At 43.3% G+C, this 26,622-nt stretch overlaps 1 protein-coding gene across 5 annotated transcripts in view; it reads right to left on the bottom strand.

Moving 5' to 3' along the window:
- LOC110507948 (arf-GAP with Rho-GAP domain, ANK repeat and PH domain-containing protein 1) overlaps window positions 1-26,622 on the bottom strand; it is a 156,042-nt gene that overhangs the window by 119,499 nt on the left and 9,921 nt on the right. For 4 of the 5 annotated variants that reach the window (XM_036965235.1, XM_036965234.1, XM_036965236.1 and 1 more), the window contains exons 2-3: window positions 9,490-10,668; window positions 1,974-2,107 (exon numbers count right to left, since the gene is read on the bottom strand). In XM_036965235.1, the coding sequence (XP_036821130.1) occupies window positions 1,974-2,107; window positions 9,490-10,571 (1,216 nt within the window). In that variant the 5' untranslated portion in view covers window positions 10,572-10,668. Of the gene's footprint in view, window positions 1-1,973; window positions 2,108-7,654; window positions 7,753-9,489; window positions 10,669-26,622 lie in introns of those variants that run through there. The other variant, XM_036965238.1, reaches the window with a different exon arrangement.

Here is a 26,622-nt window from a genome sequence, read left to right as displayed (position 1 = left end):
GAAGCTGTGGATGAGTTTGTAGGATTAGGGGTGAAGCTGTGAACGAGTTTGTAGGGTTAGGGGTGGAGCTGTGGATGAGTTTGTAGGGTTAGGGCTGAAGCTGTGGATGAGTTTGTAGGGTTAGGGGTGGAGCTGTGGATGAGTTTGTAGGGTTAGGGGTGGAGCTGTGGATGAGTTTGTAGGGTTAGGGGTGGAGCTGTGGATGAGTTTGTAGGGTTAGGGCTGAAGCTGTGGATGAGTTTGTAGGGTTAGGGGTGGAGGTGTGGATGAGTTTGTAGGGTTAGGTCTGAAGCTGTGGATGAGTTTGTAGGGTTAGGGGTGGAGGTGTGGATGAGTTTGTAGGGTTAGGGGTGGAGCTATGGATGAGTTTGTAGGGTTAGGGCTGAAGCTGTGGATGAGTTTGTAGGGTTAGGGGTGGAGGTATGGATGAGTTTGTAGGGTTAGGGGTGGAGCTGTGGAGGAGTTTGTAGGGTTAGGGGTGGAGCTGTGGATGAGTTTGTAGGGTTAGGGGTGGAGCTGTGGATGAGTTTGTAGGGTTAGGGCTGAAGCTGTGGATGAGTTTGTAGGGTTAGGGGTGGAGGTGTGGATGAGTTTGTAGGGTTAGGTCTGAAGCTGTGGATGAGTTTGTAGGGTTAGGGGTGGAGGTGTGGATGAGTTTGTAGGGTTAGGGGTGGAGCTGTGGATGAGTTTGTAGGGTTAGGGCTGAAGCTGTGGATGAGTTTGTAGGGTTAGGGGTGGAGGTGTGGATGAGTTTGTAGGGTTAGGTCTGAAGCTGTGGATGAGTTTGTAGGGTTAGGGGTGGAGGTGTGGATGAGTTAGTAGGGTTAGGGGTGGAGCTATGGATGAGTTTGTAGGGTTAGGGCTGAAGCTGTGGATGAGTTTGTAGGGTTAGGGGTGGAGGTATGGATGAGTTTGTAGGGTTAGGGGTGGAGCTGTGGAGGAGTTTGTAGGGTTAGGGGTGGAGGTATGGAGGAGTTTGTAGGGTTAGGGGTGGAGGTGTGGATGAGTTTGTAGGGTTAGGGGTGGAGGTATGGATGAGTTTGTAGGGTTAGGGCTGAAGCTGTGGATGAGTTTGTAGTGTTAGGGGTGGAGGTATGGATGAGTTTGTAGGGTTAGGGGTGGAGCTGTGGAGGAGTTTGTAGGGTTAGGGGTGGAGGTATGGAGGAGTTTGTAGGGTTAGGGGTGGAGGTATGGAGGAGTTTGTAGGGTTAGGGGTGGAGGTATGGAGGAGTTTGTAGGGTTAGGGGTGGAGGTATGGAGGAGTTTGTAGGGTTAGGGGTGGAGGAGTTTGTAGGGTTAGGGGTGGAGGTATGGATGAGTTTGTAGGGTTAGGGGTGGAGGTGTGGATGAGTTTGTAGGGTTAGGGGTGGAGGTGTGGATGAGTTTGTAGGGTTAGGGGTGGAGGTGTGGATGAGTTTGTAGGGTTAGGGGTGGAGGTATGGATGAGTTTGTAGGGTTAGGGGTGGAGGTGTGGATGAGTTTGTAGGGTTAGGGGTGGAGGTATGGATGAGTTTGTAGGGTTAGGGGTGGAGGTGTGGATGAGTTTGTAGGGTTACGGGTGGAGGTATGGATGAGTTTGTAGGGTTAGGGGTGGAGCTGTGGATGAGTTTGTAGGGTTAGGGGTGGAGGTATGGATGAGTTTGTAGGGTTAGGGGTGGAGCTGTGGATGAGTTTGTAGGGTTAGGGGTGGAGGTGTGGATGAGTTTGTAGGGTTAGGGGTGGAGGTGTGGATGAGTTTGTAGGGTTAGGGGTGGAGGTATGGATGAGTTTGTAGGGTTAGGGGTGGAGGTATGGAGGAGTTTGTAGGGTTAGGGGTAGAGGTGTGGATGAGTTTGTAGGGTTAGGGGTGGAGGTATGGAGGAGTTTGTTGATTGTAGAGTTAGGGAGTTACGAAGGAAGAGGTGGGCTAAGTCAGGGAGAGGTGAGGTTAGGGGTGTGGTTAAGGATGGATGGGAGGGGTTTAGTATGCTCACTGATTTCAGGCCGTGGCAGGGGGATCCTTCTCATGGGCAGAGCAGGCTGCGTGTCGACTGGTGTATTGGGTACCTTGGTCCGAGGCGGGGGTGGTGGAGTTCGGTCCGTGTGCGGCTCATTGATGGGAGCATCACTGGAGAGAGGGATGACAGAGGAAGGGAGAGAGAGAGGGGAGGTCCATTGTTACCAAGGGCTGGTTGAAGACAGGAAACAGTTGTGAGACTATCCATCCTCTAATCCTCTCCAGTCTCTCCTCTTCTGCTCTCTCCTCTCCAGTATCTCACTCAGACTGACATTCATCCATGAGAGAAAGGAATGCTGAAGTCCTGTAATAATCCATCTCTTCAGCCAAGCTAACCTTAACTCTACCCACAACCCAACAGCCAACTGGGTCAGTCCCAGTGGTCAGATATTCTGTCACTGCGTACAAATGTCTTTTTAGTTTGCTCTGTTTTTTTGTTAATTCTTTCCACTGTGTCAAGTAATTATCTTTTTGTTTTCTCATGATTTGTTTGGGTCTAATTGTGTTGCTGTCCTGGGGCCTGTTTGCGTTTGTATTCTATTCACCAGGTTCATCTCTCTGTAGGTGACGGCTTTGTTTAGTTACCTTGAGACAACCCTCACACTCCCCAAAATGATTCTCTCTGTCTCTCTCTTGCCTGGCTACCCAAACTCCTTTCTCACACCAACTGCTAGGCTAGACCCATGGACGTTTCTTCTCAACAATGAGTCTGGATCAGAGGACCTCCCTGACGATTTCTAAAATGGAAATAACAGCACCCCAGAGCACAATGGGACATGAATACGTCTACAAATCTATCACCAGTCTTAACATAAGACTGATGATGTCAAATCATCTCAGCAACAGCTACACTGGCCTGGATAGTATTCTGTAATAACTGACCATGGTCCTCTTTTCTCTTCCTGCTGCCCACTCCCCTCAGTTACACAGAGTTAGTACAAAACGCAGTGCTTGACTTGGCCTGAAATGGGTGTCGGTACTGTTGATATTTAGGTTCAGGAGCCCCACAATACGGTTGAGTTAATATTCTATAAGAGGAACAGGAACTACACAATACTGTTGAGTTAATATTCTATAAGAGGAACAGGGACTACACAGTACTGTTGAGTTAATATTCTATAAGAGGAACAGGGACTACACAATACTGTTGAGTTAATATTCTATAAGAGGAACAGGGACTACACAATACTGTTGAGTTAATATTCTATAAGAGAAACAGGGACTACACAATACTGTTGAGTTAATATTCTATAAGAGGAACAGGGACTACACAATACTGTTGAGTTAATATTCTATAAGAGGAACAGGGACTACACAATACGGTTGAGTTAATATTCTATAAGAGGAACAGGAGTCCCACAATACTGTTGAGTTAATATTATATAAGAGGAACAGGGACTACACAATACTGTTGAGTTAATATTCTATAAGAGGAACAGGGACTACACAATACTGTTGAGTTAATATTCTATAAGAGGAACAGGAGCCCCACAATAATGTTGAGTTAATATTCTATAAGAGGAACAGGGACTACACAATACTGTTGAGTTAATATTCTATAAGAGGACCAGGGACTACACAATACTGTTGAGTTAATATTCTATAAGAGGAACAGGGACTACACAATACTGTTGAGTTAATATTCTATAAGAGGAACAGGAGTCCCACAATACTGTTGAGTTAATATTCTATAAGAGGAACAGGGACTACACAATACGGTTGAGTTAATATTCTATAAGAGGAACAGGAGTCCCACAATACTGTTGAGTTAATATTCTATAAGAGGAACAGGGACTACACAATACTGTTGAGTTAATATTCTATAAGAGGAACAGGGACTACACAATACTGTTGAGTTAATATTCTATAAGAGGAACAGGGACTACACAATACTGTTGAGTTAATATTCTATAAGAGGAACAGGGACTACACAATACGGTTGAGTTAATATTCTATAAGAGGAACAGGAGTCCCACAATACTGTTGAGTTAATATTCTATAAGAGGAACAGGGACTACACAATACTGTTGAGTTAATATTCTATAAGAGGAACAGGGACTACACAATACTGTTGAGTTAATATTCTATAAGAGGAACAGGGACTACACAATACTGTTGAGTTAATATTCTTTAAGAGGAACAGGGACTACACAATACTGTTAAGTTAATATTCTATAAGAGGATCAGGGACTACACAATACTGTTGAGTTAATATTCTATAAGAGGAACAGGGACTACACAATACTGTTGAGTTAATATTCTATAAGAGGAACAGGGACTACACAATACTGTTGAGTTAATATTCTATAAGAGGAACAGGGACTACACAATACTGTTGAGTTAATATTCTATAAGAGGAACAGGGACTACACAATACTGTTGAGTTAATATTCTATAAGAGGAACAGGGACTACACAATACTGTTGAGTTAATATTCTATAAGAGGAACAGGAGTCCCACAATACTGTTGAGTTAATATTCTATAAGAGGAACAGGGACTACACAATACGGTTGAGTTAATATTCTATAAGAGGAACAGGAGTCCCACAATACTGTTGAGTTAATATTCTATAAGAGGAACAGGGACTACACAATACTGTTGAGTTAATATTCTATAAGAGGAACAGGAGTCCCACAATACTGTTGAGTTAATATTCTATAAGAGGAACAGGGACTACACAATACTGTTGAGTTAATATTCTATGAGAGGAACAGGGACTACACAATACTGTTGAGTTAATATTCTATAAGAGGAACAGGGACTACACAATACTGTTGAGTTAATATTCTATAAGAGGATCAGGGACTACACAATACTGTTGAGTTAATATTCTATAAGAGGAACAGGGACTACACAATACTGTTGAGTTAATATTCTATAAGAGGAACAGGAGCCCCACAATACTGTTGAGTTAATATTCTATAAGAGGAACAGGAGCTCTATAATACTGTTGAGTTAATATTCTATAAGAGGAACAGGAGTGCTATAATACTGTTGAGTTAATATTCTATAAGAGGAACAGGAGTCCCACAATACTGTTGAGTTAATATTCTATAAGAGGAACAGGGACTACACAATACTGTTGAGTTAATATTCTATAAGAGGAACAGGGACTACACAATACTGTTGAGTTAATATTCTATAAGAGGAACAGGGACTACACAATACTGTTGAGTTAATATTCTTTAAGAGGAACAGGGACTACACAATACTGTTAAGTTAATATTCTATAAGAGGATCAGGGACTACACAATACTGTTGAGTTAATATTCTATAAGAGGAACAGGGACTACACAATACTGTTGAGTTAATATTCTATAAGAGGAACAGGGACTACACAATACTGTTGAGTTAATATTCTATAAGAGGAACAGGGACTACACAATACTGTTGAGTTAATATTCTATAAGAGGAACAGGGACTACACAATACTGTTGAGTTAATATTCTATAAGAGGAACAGGGACTACACAATACTGTTGAGTTAATATTCTATAAGAGGAACAGGAGTCCCACAATACTGTTGAGTTAATATTCTATAAGAGGAACAGGGACTACACAATACGGTTGAGTTAATATTCTATAAGAGGAACAGGAGTCCCACAATACTGTTGAGTTAATATTCTATAAGAGGAACAGGGACTACACAATACTGTTGAGTTAATATTCTATAAGAGGAACAGGAGTCCCACAATACTGTTGAGTTAATATTCTATAAGAGGAACAGGGACTACACAATACTGTTGAGTTAATATTCTATGAGAGGAACAGGGACTACACAATACTGTTGAGTTAATATTCTATAAGAGGAACAGGGACTACACAATACTGTTGAGTTAATATTCTTTAAGAGGAACAGGGACTACACAATACTGTTGAGTTAATATTCTATAAGAGGAACAGGGACTACACAATACTGTTGAGTTAATATTCTATAAGAGGAACAGGAGCCCCACAATACTGTTGAGTTAATATTCTATAAGAGGAACAGGAGCTCTATAATACTGTTGAGTTAATATTCTATAAGAGGAACAGGAGTGCTATAATACTGTTGAGTTAATATTCTATAAGAGGAACAGGAGCTCTATAATACTGTTGAGTTAATATTCTATAAGAGGAACAGGAAGTCAAGCAGTAGGACATGAGGTGGTGGTACTCAGCTCCGGTGAGCTCCTTCCCAAGTCAAGTACTGACAAGACGGACAGAGGGACATGCACACACACACACACCAAGGGGTGATGATATACACCAATACACCTACGATCTGAGGTACCATGGCCCAGGCTGTCCAGATCGGCAGGGGCAGGAGGAGGTGGTCAGAGAGGTGGAAGGACGGAGTAGGAGTAGGGGAACTAAATATAACCTCTTTGTATCCGTCCAGCGGACATCGTTAAGCTTCAGAAACAATGACCCTTCCCGCCCTGGCCTACACACACCAACTCACCCCGCCCACAGGCATACCACAAAACATACAGTATGTGAAAATGTGCTTACAGCAGACCCAACGTTCACACATCTTATCTACAACAGACCTAACAGTCTCTCTCTCTCTCTCGTTCATTCCCCAGGGCAAAGTGTGCTTCAGCAGAACCCCTAAAGCAGGCAGCCAGGGCCATTCCTGTGAGCACCAAGGACTCCTAGTCTGGAACACAGATAAAGAACATCACTGGTACACCGTGTCCCTCCCCGAGTCCCTGCTCTGGCACACTAGGCTCTGAGCCAGTATCCACTGAGCCAGTATCCACAATGCATCTCAGAGTAGGATAGCTGATCTAGGATCAGTTTGGGCTTTTCGAACACAATGAATAAGATTATATGGACACATCCTAGATCAGCACTCATGCTCTGAGATTGTTTTGTGGGTACAGGCGCTGGCATGACCTGGCCATGGCCAGAGAGAGGGTCTCTCCTTGGTTTTGCGACTCACAGGATAATGTATCTGCCGAGCAGCTCTGGAAGCCTAGGTTTCAGTGGGGTGCTATTGTGCATCTCTGGCAAGGGCCCAAATTAAAGTTCCCCAAGTGAACCTTCCATCTTGTCACATGTTTGCAGGCAGTGTGTTTTTAATAGCACACACCCCACCCACTGGCTACTGGCACACACTATGTGTGTGTGAGTGAACTGGCATTCTTCCATCTCTAAAAAAGATCATGTTTAAATGTATAACTTTTTTGAAACAACTCCAACCAATTCTTTCACAAGTGTGAAACCACCCCAGCAAGTCTGTGGGAAAGACATAGCCGACTCCTTGAATTACAGAGGGATGAGAGATCTATTAGCATCACAGTCACATCCACTTCCCTTCCTGAATCACTCCTTACAATAACAAAATCACTGAGCCGAAGTCACTAATAGAAAACTACTGCAGCTTCTTTCTGTGTCCTTGTCTCTGTACACAGCTACACTGTTCAACTGCTGATAGCAGAACACAAATACACTCTCACACACACTTATACATCTCTCAGCGTCAGTAGGCTCAGCCTCTAGTTGCAAAAATATCAACACAAAACAGCACAAAGTGAAACACAGTGGGGGAGGAGGGGCAAGAGCATCAACACAGCACAGATATTCTGAATAGGAGAGAAGGGTGGGGGGGGGGGGGGGGCAGCGGAAGAGAAACAGAAAGGAAAACAGAGAGAAGAGGAGAGTCATTCTCACCTGTCCTGGCATGTCCAACAGGGCCATCCTCACTGGAGAGGAACGATAAACACACAGAGGAGGAGAAAGGAACTAACGTTTCACTGAAAGAGGGAGGAGTGAACTGCCACAGGTGGGCGGAGAGAAGGAAGCACAGAGCACTTTTAGAGACGTAGTGCGGGGTGTTGCTACTTCAGAAAGAGTAAAAGCAGACACTTCCTGCATTCTCTCTCTCCCTCTCCCTTTGTAAAGAGATTGAGATAGAAAGAGAGAAAGAGCGAGAGAGGGGTGGGTAGAGAGAAAGGTGGGTTGAGACAGCGCAAGAGAGAGAGAGACACTGTGTGTCACACACACACACACACAACATACACTGAGTAGAATACCCTAGCTTGCCCCAGACAAAGAGTCAATTTGGGCACCAGGCTGGGGAGTGAGGCCTTCTCTGCTTCCTTAATCTTCCTATCAGAGACCAGGCTGGGGAGTGAGGCCTTCTCTGCTTCCTTAATCTGTCTAACAGAGACCAGGCTGGGGAGTGAGGCCTTCTCTGCTTCCTTAATCTGTCTAACAGAGACCAGGCTGCACACACACACACACACACACACACAGAGTTGGGTTACTGAAGCACCAGTGAAACTGCAGTAGTAACTGATAACAGGTCCTCATGACCATAGATAGTAGGACATATACACTGTACAAAAGGACAGCTGCTATTTATGGGGCGGCAGGGTAGCCTAGTGGTTAGAGCGTTGGACTAGTAACCGGAAGGTTGCGAGTTCAAACCCCCAAGCTGACAAGGTACATCTGTCGTTCTGCCCCTGAACAGGCAGTTAACCCACTGTTCCCAGGCTGTCATTGAAAATAATAATTTGTTCTTAACTGACTTGCCTGGTTAAATAAAGGTAAAATAAATTTAAAAAATTCCATGGCAGACTGATCAGGTGAATCCAGGTGAAAGCTAATGATCCCTTATTGTTCCACTTAAATCAGTGTAGATGAAGGGGAGGAGACAGGTTAAAGAAGGATTTTTAAGCCTTGAGACAATGGCCATATGAGTGCCATTCAGAGGGTGAATGGGCAAGACAAAAGATTTAAGTCCCTTTGAATGGGGTATGATAGTAGGTGCCAGGAGCACTGGTTTATGTCAAGAACTGCAACGCTGCTGGGTTTTTCACACTCAACAGTTTCCTGTATGTATCAAGAATGGTCTCCCATCCAAAGGACATCCTGACAACTTGACAACTGTGGGAAGCATTGGAGTCAACATGGGCCAGCATCCCTGTGGGACGCCTTGTAGACACCTTGTAGAGTCAACATGGGCCAGCATCCTTGTGGGACGCGTTAGACACCTTGTAGAGTCTATTCTCCGACGAATTGAGGCTGTTCTGAGGGCGGTGGGGGGTTCTTAATGTATACAACTCAATATTAGGAAGGTGTTCTTAATGTTATGTACACTCAGTGTAAACTAATACTGCCCATGGTTCTGTGAGATACACTCTCTCTGAGTAGCAGTAGGCGTAAACTGAGAGCGAGTCAGTGTACAGTAGGCCTTAGAGCACAATACCAAGTGCAGGGTCACAACCTTGTGGACAAAGTGTATATGATCAGGATATGGTATGTCATGAGGAAACAGACTTTGCCCTGTAGAGGGCGATGTTAACCATGGATAAACACCCTGAAAAAGAGAAGCTCTTCAAAGCCAGAGATACTACTGTTCCTATGAAACCTCACTCTGACCACACACAAACTTCTGAAAGGGAAGTAAGTTTATCTGAGCCTGTTGGTTTAGATTGTGTCCAATAGAACAAACCACAGAAGTAGAACTCACAACATTGGGAGCCAATCAGCGGCCCTCTTACCTCTGTGTGGGTGTGGTTCTGGAGGGCAAGACAGGAGGTCGATGTGGGATTGGAGCAGGACTATGAGGCTCTTTAGGGCCCGCCCCCACCACATAGACTTTAGGGGGGAGGGGAGGCACGCCTTGATCAGATGATGACTGGTCATATCGTTCAAATGAGGAGGAAGAGGAGGATGAGGATGAGGGGGAACCAGGAGAGTGCTTTCTTCCTCCCTCCCACACCTGCTGGGAGTGTCTGGCTGGTGGGTAGATAGCCAGAGGTGCAGGACAGGGCCTGGGGGAGGGTAAGGTGAGGGGATTGGTGGTAAGGATAGGAGGAGGTACAGTGATTGGGGTGTTTAAGTTGTTATGTTCAGATCTGGGTTTGGGTGCAGTGGGGGAGTTTTTAGGGGAGGTGTGGATGAAGCGTAGTGGGGGGCAGTTTGGAGTGCTGCGAGGTGGGATGGGGGGTAAAGGGGAGTCCTGGGCACTAGAATGGGGGGTGGTAGGGCAGGGGCTAGTGTTGGGACGAGGGTAAGTCTGGACACAGTCCAATGTCTCCACAGGGACAGAGCGGTACTTAGTTCTCTCCTTAGGGACTGGTCTCTGTGCAGGGACTGGTCTCTCTCCATCCCTCTCTCCTTCCCTGGACACTGATCTCTCCTTAGGGACTGGTCTCTGTGCAGGGACTGGTCTCTCTCCTCTAAGGACTGGTCTCTGTGCAGGGACTGGTCTCTCTCCTCTGGACACTGGTCTCTGTGCAGGGACTGGTCTCTCACTCCCCACAGGGCTGGGTCTGTCTGTGAACACTGCTCTCTCTTCCTCTCTCTGGTCTCCCTCTGCAGCCAGGTGTGTGTGTAGAGCGTCGGGCTCGCTCTCTGGGTGTGTGTGAGTGTTTGTGTGGAGTGTTTTTTGCAGGCTGGCTAGGATGCGTTTACGGTGTCCAGGCAATGTGATTCCAATCGTCTCCAGCTGATCCTGGGTCAGCCCTTGGCATTCCAACAGCGTTCCAAACCCCGCGTCCTGGAACACTGGGAAATACTGGTCCAGATGCAGCACACACAGCCACTCCCACAACGACACACACCCCTCCGCCTCAGACATCACCACAGTGTGTTTGAGTGGGTGTGTGTCTCTACGTGTATATATGTGTTATTGTGTGTATGTATGTGTGTGTGTCCAGTCAGTGTTCAGATCAAACCTGTGGAAGAAACAGGAAGATATGTTAGGAATTCAACCTTTATCAATAGAAGTGTACATCCAGTCCATACAATTCACTTATATTCCGTTCAGAAACACACAAACCCACGGCAACCCAACAGCAACCCCACGAAGAGGATGTTAGAAGACTACAGTGAGTAGAATCTTTGTTTGAAAATCAATGTATGCGCACACACACACAGTATGAGAGAAGACGCTTATCTCTTATTATCTTATCTCCCTAAACTCTCTTACCGTCAGTGATCAGCAGATCTTAATCTATGGAGGTCGAGAACAGTGCTGTCCACTCTAAAAACACCCACCAGCTAAGATTTCTCTCCCTCCCTCTCTCTCTCATACATAAGCTAAAGTAATAACTATCTGTTCCTCCTCTACTGGTGACTACAGTAGAGCCTCAGTAGTACAGCACGAGGACACTCTTCTCCTTTGCTAAATGACTGTAGTAAACGTTTACCCCATCTCATAGTTTCAAAAGTAACTCAAAAATTGGACAAGAGAACACTTTGTACAAGGATGTAGGAGCTGTGTGACACAAGACCGCAAAAACCTCACATATTACACAGACACACATTTATTTGTATTTATTTTCTAGTCACACATCAGCATAAGACCGACCTCATTAGTACCAGGCAGAAAACAGTCCAAAGTTGAACTATTTTATTCTGCAACCATAAAAAACCATTAGACCAGAAACAGACTGTGGGACAGAGGTGGTGTCACTGACCCGTCACAAGAGTCAACACACACAACTACTTGTACTTCTAAAACAGAGGGGTGGGTAGGTGCCTCTATGTGGAGGGACACACACAACTACCTGTACTTCTAAAACAGAGGGGTGGGTAGGTGCCTCTATGTGGAGGGACACACACAACCCGTGTCTATTTTGCATGTTAAATGGACACCATTTGGGAAAGTGTGAAGAAGGACATCAGTGTCTGTAAAATAACTGCAAATCATTTCCTGTGGTATTTCCTGTCCTTCCTCTAACTGACAGAGCTCTCTCTCTCTCTCTCTCACACGTCTTCTCACTGTCAACTGCGTTTATTTTCAGCAACCTTAACATGTGTAAATTTTTGTAGGAACATAACAAGATTCAACAACAGACATAAACTGAACAAGTTCCGCAGACATGTGACTAACAGATATGGAATAATGTGTACTGCAGTGCATGTCCTCCTCATGGACTGCACCAGACTGAACCAGATTTGCCAGCTCTTGCTGTGAGATCTTACCCCACTCTTCCACCCTCGCCCTTCGATCTAACAGGTCCCAGGCGTGCTCAATGGGATTGAGATCCGGGCTCTTCGCTGGCCATTGCAGAACACTGACATTCCTGTCTTGCAGGAAATCACGCACAGAATGAGCAGTATGGCTGGTGGCATTGTCATGCTGGAGGGTCATGTCAGGATGAGCCTGCAATGACAACAAGCTCTGTCCAATGATGCTGTGACACAGCGCCCCAGACCATGACGGACACTCCACCAACAAATCGATCACGCTCCAGAGTACAGGCCTCATTCCTTCAATGATAAACGTGAATCCGACCATCACCTCTGGTGAGACAAAACCGCGACTCGTCAGTGAAGAGCAGTTTTTGCCAGTCCTGTCTGGTCCAGCGACAGGGGTTTGTGCCCATAGGCGACGTTGTTGCCGGTGATGTCTGGTGAGGACCTGCCTATAACTGACAGGCTGGGTAGCCTGGGCGGCAGGGTAGCCTAGTGGTTAGAGAGTTGGACTAGTAACCGGAAGGTTGCAAGTTCAAACCCCCGAGCTGACAAGGTACAAATCTGTCGTTCTGCCCCTGAACAGGCAGTTAACCCACTGTTCCTAGGCCATCATTGAAAATAAGAATTTGTTCTTAACTGACTTGCCTAGTTAAATAAAGGTAAAATAATTTTTTGTTTTTTTAAAAGTCTGATGTGCGTTCCTGGTGTAACTCAGGCTGTTGTTGTTGCCATCCTGTACCTGTCCCGCAGGTGTGATGTTCGGATATACCCATCCTGTGCAGGTGTTGTTAAACGTGGTCTGCCACTGCGAGGACGATCAGCTGTCCGTCCTGTCTCCCTGTAGCGCTGTCTTTGGCGTCTCACAGTACGGACTAGAGGTCGACCGATTAATCGGAATGGCTGATTAATTAGGGACGATTTCAAGTTTTCATAAAAATCGGAAATCTGTCAGTTAAGAACACATTCTTATTTTCAATGACAGCCTAGGAACAGTACCACCAACTGCCGTGTTCCGGGGCAGAACAACAGATTTTCACCATGTCAGCTCGGGGGGATCTAATCTTGCAACCTTACAGTTAACTAGTTCAACGCTCTAACCACCTGCCTCTCATTGCACTCCACGAGGAGCCTGCCTGTTACGCGAATGCAGTAGAAGCCAAGTTAAGTTGCTAGCTAGCATTAAACTTATCTTATAAAAAACAATCAGTCAATCATAATCACTAGTTATAACTACACATGGTTGATGATATTACTAGTTTATCTAGCGTGTCCTGTGTTGCATATAATCGATGCAACGCTGGGGGATGATTTAACAAAAGCGAATTTGCGAAAAAAGCACAATCGGGCAATCTGAGACTTGGAGTAGTTATTCCCCTTGCTCTGCAAGGGCCACGGCTTTTATGGAGCGATGGGTAACTCTGCTTCGAGTGTGGCTGTTGTCGATGTGTTCCTGGTTTGAGCCCAGGTAGGAGTGAGGAGAGGGATGGAAGCTATACTGTTACACTGGCAATACTAAAGTGCCTATAAGAACATCCAATAGTCAAAGGTTAATGAAATACAAATCGTATAGAGAGAAAGTCCTAAAAATACTATATTAACTACAACCTAAAACCTCTTACCTTGGAATATTGAAGTCTCATGTTAAAAGGAACCACCAACTTTCATATGTTCTCATGTTCTGAGCAAGGAACTCAAACCTTAGCTTTCTTACATGGCACATATTACACTTTTACTTCTCCAACACTTTGTTTTTGCATTACTGAAACATGTTTCATTATTTATTTAAGGCTAAATAGATTTTTATTGATGTATTATATTAAGTTAAAATAAGTGTTCTTTCAGTATTGTTGTAATTGTCATTATTACAAATAAATAAATTAATAAAAAATAATAATTGGCCGATTAATCGGTATCGGCTTTTTTGGTCCTCCAATAATCGGTATCGACATTGATAAATCATACTCGGTCGACCTCTAGGACGGACATTGCAATTTACTGCCCTAGCCACATCTGCAGTCCTCACGCTTCCTTGCAGCATGCCTAAGGCACATTCACGCAGATGAGCGTGAGTCAGTAGAAAGGCCTCTTTAGTGTCCTAAGTGACCTTAATTACCTACCGTCTGTAAGCTGTTAGTGTCTTAACGACCGTTCCACAGGTGCAAGTTCATTAATTGTTTATGGTTCATTGAACTAGCATGGGAAACAGTGTTCAAACCCTTTACAATGAAGATCTGTGAAGTTATTTGTTTTTTTACGAATTATCTTTGAAAGACAAGGTCCTGAAAAATGGACGTTTCTTTTTTGCCCCACATACAGTGGGGCAAAAAAGTATTTAGTCAGCCACCAATTGTGCAAGTTCTCCCACTTAAAAAGATGTGAGAGGCCTGTAATTTTCATCATAGGTACACTTCAACTATGACAGACAAAATGAAAGAAAAAAAAAACAGAAAATCACATTGTAGGATTTTTAATTAAATGTATTTGCTAATTATGGTGGAAAATAAGTATTTGGTCAATAACAAAAGTTTATTTCAATACTTTGTTATATACCCTTTGTTGGCAATGACAGAGGTCAAACGTTTTCTGTAAGTCTTCACAAGGTTTTCACACACTGTTGCTGGTATTTTGGCCCATTCCTCCATGCAGATCTCCTCTAGAGCAGTGATGTTTTGGGGCTGTTGCTGGGCAACACGGACTTTCAACTACCTCCAAAGATTTTCTATGGGGTTGAGATCTGGAGACTGGTAGGCCACTCCAGGACCTTGAAATGCTTCTTACAAAGACACTCCTTCGTTGCCCGGGCGGTGTGTTTGGGATCATTGTCATGCTGAAAGACCCTGCCACGTTTCATCTTCAATGCCCTTGCTGATGGAAGGAGGTTTTCACTCAAAATCTCACGATACATGGCCCCATTCATTCTTTCCTTTACACGGATCAGTCGTCCTGGTCCCTTTGCAGAAAAACAGCCCCAAAGCATGATGTTTCCACCCCCATGCTTCACAGTAGGTATGGTGTTCTTTGGTTGCAACTCAGCATTCTTTGTCCTCCAAACACGACGAGTTGAGTTTTTACCAAAAAGTTATATTTTGGTTTCATCTGACCATATGACATTCTCCCAATCTTTTTCTGGATCATCCAAATGCTCTCTAGCAAACTTCAGACGGGCCTGGACATGTACTGGCTTAAGCAGGGGGACATGTCTGGCACTGCAGGATTTGAGTCCCTGGTGGCGTAGTGTGTTACTGATGGTAGGCTTTGTTACTTGGGGTCCCAGCTCTCTGCAGGTCATTCACTAGGTCCCCCCGTGTGGTTCTGGGATTTTTGCTCACCGTTCTTGTGATCATTTTGACCCCACGGGATGAGATCTTGCGTGGAGCCCCAGATTGAGGGAGATTATCAGTGGTCTTGTATGTCTTCCATTTCCTAATAATTGCTCCCACAGTTGATTTCTTCAAACCAAGCTGCTTACCTATTGCAGATTCAGTCTTCCCAGCCTGGTGCAGGTCTACAATTTTGTTTCTGGTGTCCTTTGACAGCTCTTTGGTCTTGGCCATAGTGGAGTTTGGAGTGTGACTGTTTGAGGTTGTGGACAGGTGCCATTAATACAGGCAACAAGTGAAGGACAGAGGAGCTTCTTAAAGAAGAAGTTACAAGTCTGTGAGAGCCAGAAATCTTGCTTGTTTGTAGGTGACCAAATACTTATTTTCCACCATAATTTGCAAATAAATTAATTAAAAATCCTACAATGTGATTTTCTGGATTTTTTTTTTCATTTTGTCTGTCATAGTTGAAGTGTACCTATGATTAACATTACAGGCCTCTCTCATCTTTTTAAGTGGGAGAACTTGCACAATTGGTGGCTGACTAAATACTTTTTTGCACCATTGTGTGTGTGTGTAGATAACTATTCAGACCCTTTGCATTGAGATTAGAAATGTAGTTTAGGGGCATCTTGTTTCCATTGATCATCCTTGCGATGCTTCTACAACTTGATTGGAGTCCAGGTACACACCTATCTATATAAGGTCCCACAGTTGCCAGTGCATGTCAGAGCAAAAACTAAGCAATGAGGTCGAAGTAATTTTCCGTAGAGCTCCGAGACAGGATCGTGTCGATCGTGGCTACTTTGAAGAATCTAAAATAATATATTTTGATTTGTTTTACACTTTTTTGGTTACTACATGATTCCATATGTGTTATTTCATAGTTTGGACATCTTCACTATAATTCTACAATGTAGAAAATAGTAAAAAAAAATAAAGGAAATCCCTTGAATGAGTAGGTGTGTCCAACTTCTGACTGGTACTGCATACTATCTGTTCATCTTCTGTCTATTTCTGCCATCTTCCCCTTTCACTCCTTCAAGCATGAATGACTTAGTTTCTCGTCTTCTCTATCTAAGCATATACTGTACATCCATCTTTCCAGAATGTCCATCTATCACTGTGTCCATCTTGTAACAGGGTGGAGGTGCCTCTATTAGATGTAATATGGTAGTCATGAGACTGAACTGTGAGGTTGCTATCGGTCTATTTGAACTAATTGGTTATTTCTGTTCATTTATTGCTGGTGTTAATTGATTGCAGGTGTGATTGTGACCATCGCCTCTATAAATGTCTACATTTCTGAGAGCCAAGAGGAAGGGAAAGGACAGAACTGCTGCTGTCTCCAAGTCCCACACCAAACTTGATATTTGCTGTGCCTGAGCTAGCTACACTACTTAAACTGCATGTAATGGAGACACTGAAACTGTAAACCGTTTTGATTGCCACTCTGAGTCTGCTGGCCCTTGCAGCTTATTTGAACCTTTTTGTAATAAACTGCATTTTTGATGATCCTGTGTTGTGTTTATTCCATAGTGGTACCCAGTTCAGGTCTCTATAGACCCTGCCCTACAACCTGTGGAGGCTAAACCATCTCTCTCTCCAGGCTGGTTATAACCATGTTTCTATACTGCAGCAACAAGGAGGCATTCTGTTACCTGGGCAACAGAAAACAAAAACAGACACACAGAGTAGAGGGTCCAGGGGGATTCATATGGACAGGACAGAGCTGTGATTTTAGACACCGATTAAGAGAGTTACCTGACACATCTTTGACATTCTTTAAGGGAAGTAAGAGATTGTGTGGGTGTCAAGCTTCACATCCCCTTTCAAGTACACATAAAAACACACGATGCCAGAGTTAAACTCAGTTCTTTATAAGCTGCCCTCTCAGAAAGGGCTGTGAGCTACTGTTGAGTCTCCCCGCCTTATCTCAAAATGAGCTACTGTTGAGTCTCCCCACCTTATCTCAAAATGAGCTACTGTTGAGTCTCCCCACCTTATCTCAAAATTAGCTACTGTTGAGTCTCCCCGCCTTATCTCAAAATGAGCTACTGTTGAGTCTCCCCACCTTATCTCAAAATGAGCTACTGCTTTATCCTCAACTACCTTCTCTTTCGCTCATACTCTTTTTCTCTGCATTGTAACACCTCTGTTTCACACCACAGGTTGCCTGTTTAGCAGACTAAATAAAAGAAACGCCTGACTCTTCTCACACACACACACACACAGACATCTCCAGTCACTCATCTCGGGGCCTCACAGACAGAGGTGTAAACATGCTGACTCAGCCAACGACCTCAAAGAGCCACTGAGATCAAACCACACACATACACAATATCTAGGCTATTTCTGTCTCCTTCTAGCTCCCCTTCACTCTCCTCTCTGTCTCATGAAAAGAGATAAACATACAAAATGGTACTACAGATATAGGGTCATCATCCAAAAGGTCTCCATCCCAATATGGTAAAATCAGACAAGACACGCTATAAGAGACGTGAAAGGGGAAGCTTTAAAAACAAAATGCATCTCTGACCCATTGTGATTACTGAGTATGGTGGGGTACTTTGATAGTCAGCAGCCACTAGCTGTGACATCAGTGCCAGTCAGCCAAAATAATTTAGATTTATACAAAAACACACACATATATACGACGACAAGCTCAGCACTGGGATAAAAAGACTGTGTAAGGAAAGTACACAACACAGTCTGGACAGAGCTTTTAGAAGTCCAGGGAGGGATGGGGAGCAGCCAGGTCAATCCAGACGCAAGGTGATATTCAATAATGGAAAAAAAATCATCCATAGTTACATATATCGTATGGTTTTGACAATATCGCAATATATTTTTGCACTAGTTGGCTGTACCTCCATCAAAATTCCAATATTTTTTCCTTCATATCTTATTCTCCATCTTCTTTTTAAATATGTAGACAATTTGTTTTCAGCACTTCTATTTCCATGACTGGCTCTCATGGCTCTCTCTTGTCCCTCTGCAGCAGACCTATGGTGAACAATATGTTGGAACATCGAATCGCAGTAAAATCACAGTATCTGTATTTATTATGGATCCCCATTAGCTGCTGCCAAGGCACCTGACCAAGGCACCTGACCAAGGCACCTGACCAAGGCACCTGACCAAGGCACCTGACCACACGATTGAACAGTAGTCCTGTTGCGACAAAACTAGGGCCAGTAGGACCTGCCTTGTTGACAGTGCTGTTAAGAAGGTAGAAACAGGGCCAGTAGGACCTGCCTTGTTGATAGTGCTGTTAAGAAGGTAGAAACAGGGCCAGTAGGACCTGCCTTGTTGATAGTGCTGTTAAGAAGGTAGAAACAGGGCCAGTAGGACCTGCCTTGTTGATAGTGCTGTTAAGAAGGTAAGCAATGCTTTATCATGGACAGAGTTCTCCCCAGCTTAGCTACTGTTGTATCAATATGTTTTGACCATGACAGTTTACAATCCAGGGTTACTCCAAGCAGTTTAGTCACCTCAACTTGCTCAATTTCCACATTATTCATTGCACAATTTAGTTGAGGTTTAGGGTTTGGTGAATGATTTGTTCCAAATACAATGCTTTTAGTTTTTGAAAAGATTTAGGACTAATGTATTCCTTGCCACCCATTCTGAAACTAACTGCAGCTCTTTGTAAAGTGTTGCAGTTATTTTAGTCACTGTAGTAGCTGACGTGTATAGCCAGTGGCATGTCGTTAATAAAGATTGAAAAAAGTAAGGGGCCTAGACAGCTGCCCTGGGGACTTCCTGATTGTACCTGCATTAGGCTTCCATTAAAGAACACCCTCTGTTAGACAGGTAAACTCTTTATCCACAATATAGCAATGGGTGTAAAGCCATAACATATACGTTTGTCCAGCAGCAGACCATGATCGATAATGTCAAAAGCCGCACTGAAGTCTAACAGCCCCCCTCCCAATATTTTTATCATCAATGTCTCAGCCAATTAGCAGTCATTTTAGTAAATGCTGTGCTTGTTGAAAGTGTGTTGTCAATATATTTACGGTGAAATAGATTTTTTTATTTAACTAGTTAAGAACAAATTCTTATTTGCTTCCTGCAACACAAACTCAAAAGTTCTGGGACACTGTAAAGTCCATGGAGAATAAGAACACCTCCTCCCAGCTGCCCACTGCACTGAGGATAGGAAACTGTCACCACCGATAAATCCACTATAATTAAAAATTTCAATAAGCATTTTTCTAAGGCTGGCCATGCTTTCCACCTGGCTACCCCTACCCCGGTCAACAGCACTGTACCCCCCCACAGCAACTTGCCCAAGCGTTCCCCATTTCTCATTCTCCCAAATCCAGTCAGCTGATGTTCTGAAAGAGCTGAAAAATCTGGACCCCTAAAAATCAGCTGGGCTAGACAATCTGGACCCTTTCTTTCTAAAAATGATCTGCCGAAATTGTTGCAACCCCTATTACTAGCCTGTTCAACCTCTCTTTCGTGTCGTCTGAGATTCCCAAAGATTGGAAAGCAGCTCCGGTCATTTCCCTCTTCAAAGGGGGGGGGGGACACTCTTGACCCAAACTGCTACAGACCTATATCTATCCTACCCTGCCTCTCTAAGGTCTTCGAAAGCCAAGTCAACAAACAAATTACCGACCATTTCGAATCCCAGCGCACCTTCTCCGCTATGCAATCTGGTTTGAGAGCTGGTCATGGGTGCACCTCAGCCACGCTCAAGGTCCTAAACGATTTCTTAACCGCCATCGATAAGAAACAATACTGTGCAGCCGTATTCATTTACCTGGCCAAGGCTTTCGACTCTGTCAATCACCACATCCTCATCGGCAGACTCGATAGCCTTGGTTTCTCAAATGATTGCCTCGCCTGGTTCACCAACTACTTCTCTGATAGAGTTCAGTGTGTCAAATTGGAGGGCCTGTTGTCCGGGCCTCTGGCAGTCTCTATGGGGGTGCCACAGGGTTCAATTATTGGACTGACTCTCTTCTCTGTATACATCAATGATGTTGCTCTTGCTGCTGGTGAGTCTCTGATCCACTTCTACGCAGACGACACCATTCTGTATACTTCTGGCCCTTCTTTGGACACTGTAATAACAACCCTCCAGACAAGCTTCAATGCCATACAGCTCTCCTTCCGTGGCCTCCAATTGCTCTTAAATACTAGTAAAACTAAATGCATGCTCTTCAACCGATCGCTGCCTGCACCTGCCCGCCCATCCAGCATCACTATTCTGGACTAGAGGTCGACCGATTAATCGGAATGGGCGATTAATTAGGGCCGATTTCAAGTGTGCATGACAATCAGAAATCGGTATTTTTGAACACCGATTTGGCCAATTTGTATTTCTTTTTTACACCTTTACTTAATCTTTATTTAACTAGGTAAGTCAGTTAAGAACACATTCTTATTTTCAATGACGGCCTAGGAACAGTGGGTTAACTGCCTCGTTCAGGGGCAGAACGGAAGATTTTCACCTTGTCAGCTCGGGGGATCCATTCTTGCAACCTTACAGTTAACTAGTCCAACGCTATAACCACCTGCCTCTCGTTGCACTCTACAAGGAGATTGCCTGTTACGCGAAAGCAGTAAGCCAAGGTAAGTTGCTAGCTAGCATTAAACTTATCTTATAAAAAACAATCAATCATAATCACTAGTTAACTACACATGGTTGATGATATTACTAGTTTATCTAGCGTGTCCTGCGTTGCATATAATCTGACTGAGCATACAAGCATACAAGTATCTGACTGAGCGGTGGTAGGCTGCAGCAGGCTCATAAGCATTCATTCAAACAGCACTTTTGTGCGTTTTGCCAGCAGCTCTTCATTGTGCGTCAAGCAATGCTCTGTTTATGACTTCAAGCCTATCAACTCCCGAGATGAGGCTGGTGAAACCGATTTGAAATGGCTAGCTAGTTAGCGGGGTGCGCTAATAGCGTTTCAAACATCACTCGCTCCGAGACTTGGAGTGGTTGTTCCCCTTGCTCTGCATGGGTAACGCTGCTTCGAGGGTGGTTGTTGTCGTTGTGTTCCTGGTTTGAGCCCAGGGAGGAGCGAGGAGAGGGACAGAAGCTATACTGTTACACTGACAATACTAAAGTACCTATAAGAACATCCAATAGTCAAAGGTTAATGAAATACAAATGGTATAGAGGGAAATAGTCTTATAATTCCTATAATAACTACAACCTAAAACTTCTTACCTGGGAATATTGAAGACTCATGTTAAAAGGAACCACCCGATTTCATATGTTCTCATGTTCTTGAGCAAGGAACTGAAACGTTAGCTTTCTTACATAGCACATATTGCACTTTTACTTTTACTTTCTTTTCCAACACATTATTTAAACCAAATTGAGCATGTTTCATTATTTATTTGAGGCAAAATTTATTTTATTGATGTATTATATTAAGTTAAAATAAGTGTTCATTCAGTATTGTTGTAAATGTCATTATTACAAATAAATAAAACAAATCGGCATCGGCTTTATTGGTCCTCCAATAATCGGTATCGGCGTTGAAAAATCATAATCGGTCGACCTCTACTCTGGATGGTTCTGACTTAGAATATGTGGACAACTACCTAGGTGTCTGGTTAGACTGTAAACTCTCCTTCCAGACTCACATCAAACATCTCCAATCCAAATCTAGAATTGGCTTCCTATTTCACAACAAAGCATCCTTCACTCATGCTGCCAAACATACCCTCGTAAAACTGACCATCCTACCGATCCTCGACGATGTCATTTACAAAATAGCCTCCAATACCCTACTCAACAAATTGGATGCAGTCTATCACAGTGCCATCCTTTTTGTCACCAAAGCCCCATATACTATCCACCACTGCGATCTGGACGCTCTCGTTGGCTGGCCCTCGCTTCATACTCGTCGCCAAACCCACTGGCTCCAGGTCAACTACAAGACCCTGCTAGGTAAAGTCCCCCCTTAGCTCGCTGGTCACCATAGCAGACCTCACCTGTAGCACGCGCTCCAGCAGGTATATTTCACTGCTCACCCCTAAAACCAATTATTCCTTTCACCGCCTTTCCTTCCAGTTCTCTGCTGCCAATGACTGGAACGAACTACAAAAATCTCTGAAACTGGAAACACTTATCTCCCTCACTAGCTATAAGCACCAGCTGTCAGAGCAGCTCACAGATTACTGCACCTGTACATAGCCCATCTATAATTTAGCCCAAACAACTACCTCTTCCCCTACTGTATTTATTTATTTAGCTCCTTTGCACCCCACTATTTATAATTCTACATTGCACATTCTTCCACTGCAAATCTGTTTTACTTGCTATATTGTATTTACTTTGCCACCATGCCTTTACCTCCCTTATCTTACCTAATTTGCTAACATCCTATATAGACTTATTTTTCTACTGTATTATTAACTGTATGTTTGTTTTACTCCATGTGTAACTCTGTGTTGTTGTATGTGTCGAACTGCTTTGCTTTATCTTGGCCAGGTCACAATTGTAAATGAGAACTTGTTCTCAATTTGCCTACCTGGTTAAATAAAATAAAAAATAAAATAAATAAATGTACAATGACGGTCAACCAAAAGGCGAAAGGCCTCCTGCAGGGATGGGGACTGGGATAAAAAAATGTATTAAATAAAAATATAGGACAAAACACACATCACGACGAAACAACATAACCCTACATAAAGAGAGACCTAAAGACAACAATTTAGCATGGCAGCAACACAAGAAATCACATCATGATAGTAACACCACATGACAACAACATGGCAGCAGCCCAACATGGTAGCAGCACAAAACATGGTACAAACATTATTGGGCACAGACAACAGCACAAAGGTAAGAAGCAGCCACCACTGTCAGTGAAAGTGTCCATGACTGAGTCTTTGAATGTAGAGATGGAGATAAAACTGTCCAGTTTGAGTGTTTTTTGCAGCTCGTTCCAGTCGCTAGCTGCAGCGAACTGAAAAGAGGAGCAACCCAGGGACGTGTGCTTTGGGGACTTTTAACAGAATGTGACTGGCAGAACGGGTGTTGTATGTGGAGGATGAGGGCTGCAGTAGATATCTCAGATAGGGGGAAAGGGGGAGTGAGGCCTAAGAGGATTTTATAAATAAGCTTCAACCAGTGGGTCTTGCGACAGGTATCCATAGATGACCAGTTAACAGAGGAGTATAGAGTGCAATGATGTGTCTTATAAGGAGCATTGGTGGCAAATCTGATGGCCGATCGGTAAAGAACATCTAGCTGCTCGAGAGCACCCTTACCTGCCAATCTATAAATTATGTCTCCGTAATCTAGCATGGGTAGGATGGTCATGTGAATCAGGGTTAGTTTGGCAGCTGTGGTGAAAGAGGAGTGATTACAATAGAGGAAACCAAGTCTAGATTTAACTTTAGCCTGCAGCTTTGATATGTGCTGAGAGAAGGACAGTATACCGTCTAGCCATACTCCAAAGTATTTGTATGAGGTGACTACCTCAAGCTCTAAACCCTCAGAGGTCGTAATCACACCGGTGGGGAGAGGGACATTCTTCTTACCAAACCACATAACCACTGTTTTGGAGGTTTTCAGAACAAGGTTAAGGGCAGAGAAAGCTTGTTGGACACTAAGAAAGCTTTGTTGTAGAATATTTAAAACACAACATCTGGGGAGGGGCCAGCTGAGTATAAGACTATCATCTGCATATAAATTAATGAGAGAGCATCCTACTGCCTGAGCTATGTTGTTGATGTAAATTGAGAAGGGTGTGGGGCCTAGGATCGAGCCTTGTGGTACTCCCTTGGTGACAGGTAGTGGCTGAGTCAACAGATGTTCCGATTTTATACACTGCACTCTTTGAGAGAGGTAGTTAGTAAACCAGGCCAAAGACCCCTCAGAGACACCAACTCATAAGCCAGCTCACAAGAATGGAATGGTCTACAGTATCAAAAGTCAATAAAAATAGCTTCGAATCAAAGGCAAAAGTGACATCATTGAGGACCTTAAAGGATGCAGTGACACATCCATAACCTGAGCGGAAATCAGATTGAATACCAGAGAGAATATTGTAGACGTCAAGCCAGTAAGTTGATTATTGACAAGTTTTTCCAACACTTTTGATATAACAAGGGAAATAGAAATTGGCCTATAACAGTTAGGATCAGCTTGATCTCCTCCTTAAAAATAAAGGACACGCCGTGGCTGCCTTCCAAGCAATGGAAACCTCCCCAGAGAGGAGAAACAGGTTAAAAGGTCAGAGATAGGCCTTCTGACCCAGATGTTTTTTTGGGGTCAAGTTTAAGGACCTCCTTTAGCACCTCGGACTCAATGACCGCCTGCAGGGAGAAACTTTGTAGCGTGGCAGTGGAAAGGGGGAGGAGCATCGAGGCTAGTCGCATTAGAAGGGGTGGGAGATGAGGAAATGTTGGATGGGCAATGGGTCATGGCTGAGTCAATTAGGAATCCTGACTTAATGAAGTGGTGATTAACCTCTTTCAGCTAGGGGGCACTATTTTTATGTTTGGAAAAATAACGTTCCCAAAGTAAACAGCCTATTTCTCAGGCACAGATGCTAGAATATGCATATAATTGACAGAAGTTTCCAAAACTGTCAAAATATTGTCTGTGAGTATAACAGAACTGATATTGCAGGCGAAAACCATAGGAAAATCAAACCCGGAAGTGGCTTCTATTTTGAAAGCTCCATATTCCATAGCCTGCATTCGCTCCATTTAAAGAGATATCAACCAGATTCCTTTTCCTACGGCTTCCTCAAGGTGTCAACAGTCTTTAGACATGGTTTCAGGCTTTTATTTAGAAAAATGAGCGAGAAAGATATCGCGTCAGGTGTTCGCATGAGTTTTGCTTGCGCAACAGAGCCATCGTCTCTCCCTTTCCTACTGAAAAAGACAGTGCCGGTTGATATATTATCGATTATATATTTTAAAAACAACCTGAGGATTGATTATAAAAAATGTTTGACATGTTTCTGTGGACATTACGGATACTATTTGAAATTTTCTTCTGCGATGTCATGACCGCTCGAGTCTGTGGATTTCTGAACATAACGCACCAAACAAATGGAGGTATTTTGGATATAAAAATAATCTTTATGGAACAAAAGGAACATTTGTTGTGCAACTGGGAGTCTCATGAGTGAAAACATCCGAAGATCATCAAAGGTAAGCGATTCATTTGCTTGCTTTTCTGATTTTCGTGACCAAGCTACTTTAATGCTAGGTGTTCATAATGTTTTGTCTAGTGATCGATAAACTCACACAAACGCTTGGATTGCTTTCGCTGTAAAGCATATTTTAAAAATCTGACACGACAGGTGGATTAACAAAATGCTAAACTGTGTTTTGCTATATTGCACTTGTGATTTCATGAATATAAATATTTGTATTAATATTATTTCAATGTGGCGCTCTGCAATTCAGCGGTTGTTGATGCAATTATCCCGCGTTCAAAATTACAATGCTTGTCTTTCATAATTTGGTCAGATATACTTGGATGTGTAGTGTCAGCGTTTGTTGCTGAAAAATCATGCCTAAATTTGCTAATCTTGGCAATTTTAAAAAATCAGTGAAGTAGTTAGCAATATCAGTGCGTTTTGTGATTTGATTCAATGAATGATAGAGCAGTTTGTTTTTTTTGCCCAACATTTAAGGTGCTCCATTCTTTTTTAAGGTACTATCATTCTTTATGTCATTTATCTTTGTTCCATAGTGTAGTTTTGTCTTTTAATTCAGTTTAGTCACATGATTTCTCAATTTGCAGTATGTTTGCCAATCGGTTGTGAGGCAGACTCACTTGCCATTTATTCTGCCTCATCCCTCTCAACCACAGAAATGTTAAATTCCTCATCAATCCACATCAATCCATTTGTTAGAAAAATTGAAATGCCCAAGAGAATTTAACATCCTCCCCAGACCTAATGCTATTGCTCTAGAAATATAACCTACACAGATATACTTTCTAGCCTCCCATGCATAAGCTACTTTCTGTCCCTATCACTAAAACTGAATAACATAAAACCTAAATAGAAATGTTTTTAAAATCACACTAAAAAACTAAATAAAAACTAGTAAATCATGTTGGAAATCTAACTGAAACTAAACAGAATTTCTAAGAAATAAAATCTAATATAAAAAACACAAAACTATAATAACCTTGGTGCTAGGCACTAGTTTATTTAAAACAAATGGTTAAACCTACCCAAAACCTTAACCATTCGGAATTAATGCCTAAACTAATCGGTTGAAATTTGACATTTATCCCCCCTCCCTGGACAAACGTTGAATACTGAAGTCAAACCGTGACATCTTGTTGTGGGGAGAGGAAGGGAGAGAGAGGGAGGAAGACCGGGGGGTGAGAATAGTAAGTCTGTGGTGTAAGTAAAAATCACTGAGGGTTAAGGTCAG

Source organism: Oncorhynchus mykiss, chromosome 27 (assembly GCF_013265735.2).
Source record: "Oncorhynchus mykiss isolate Arlee chromosome 27, USDA_OmykA_1.1, whole genome shotgun sequence".
Classification (NCBI taxonomy): Eukaryota; Metazoa; Chordata; class Actinopteri; order Salmoniformes; family Salmonidae; genus Oncorhynchus; species Oncorhynchus mykiss.
Note: the sequence above shows the minus strand (reverse complement) of the source record. Positions and strands in the feature narration are given on the sequence as shown.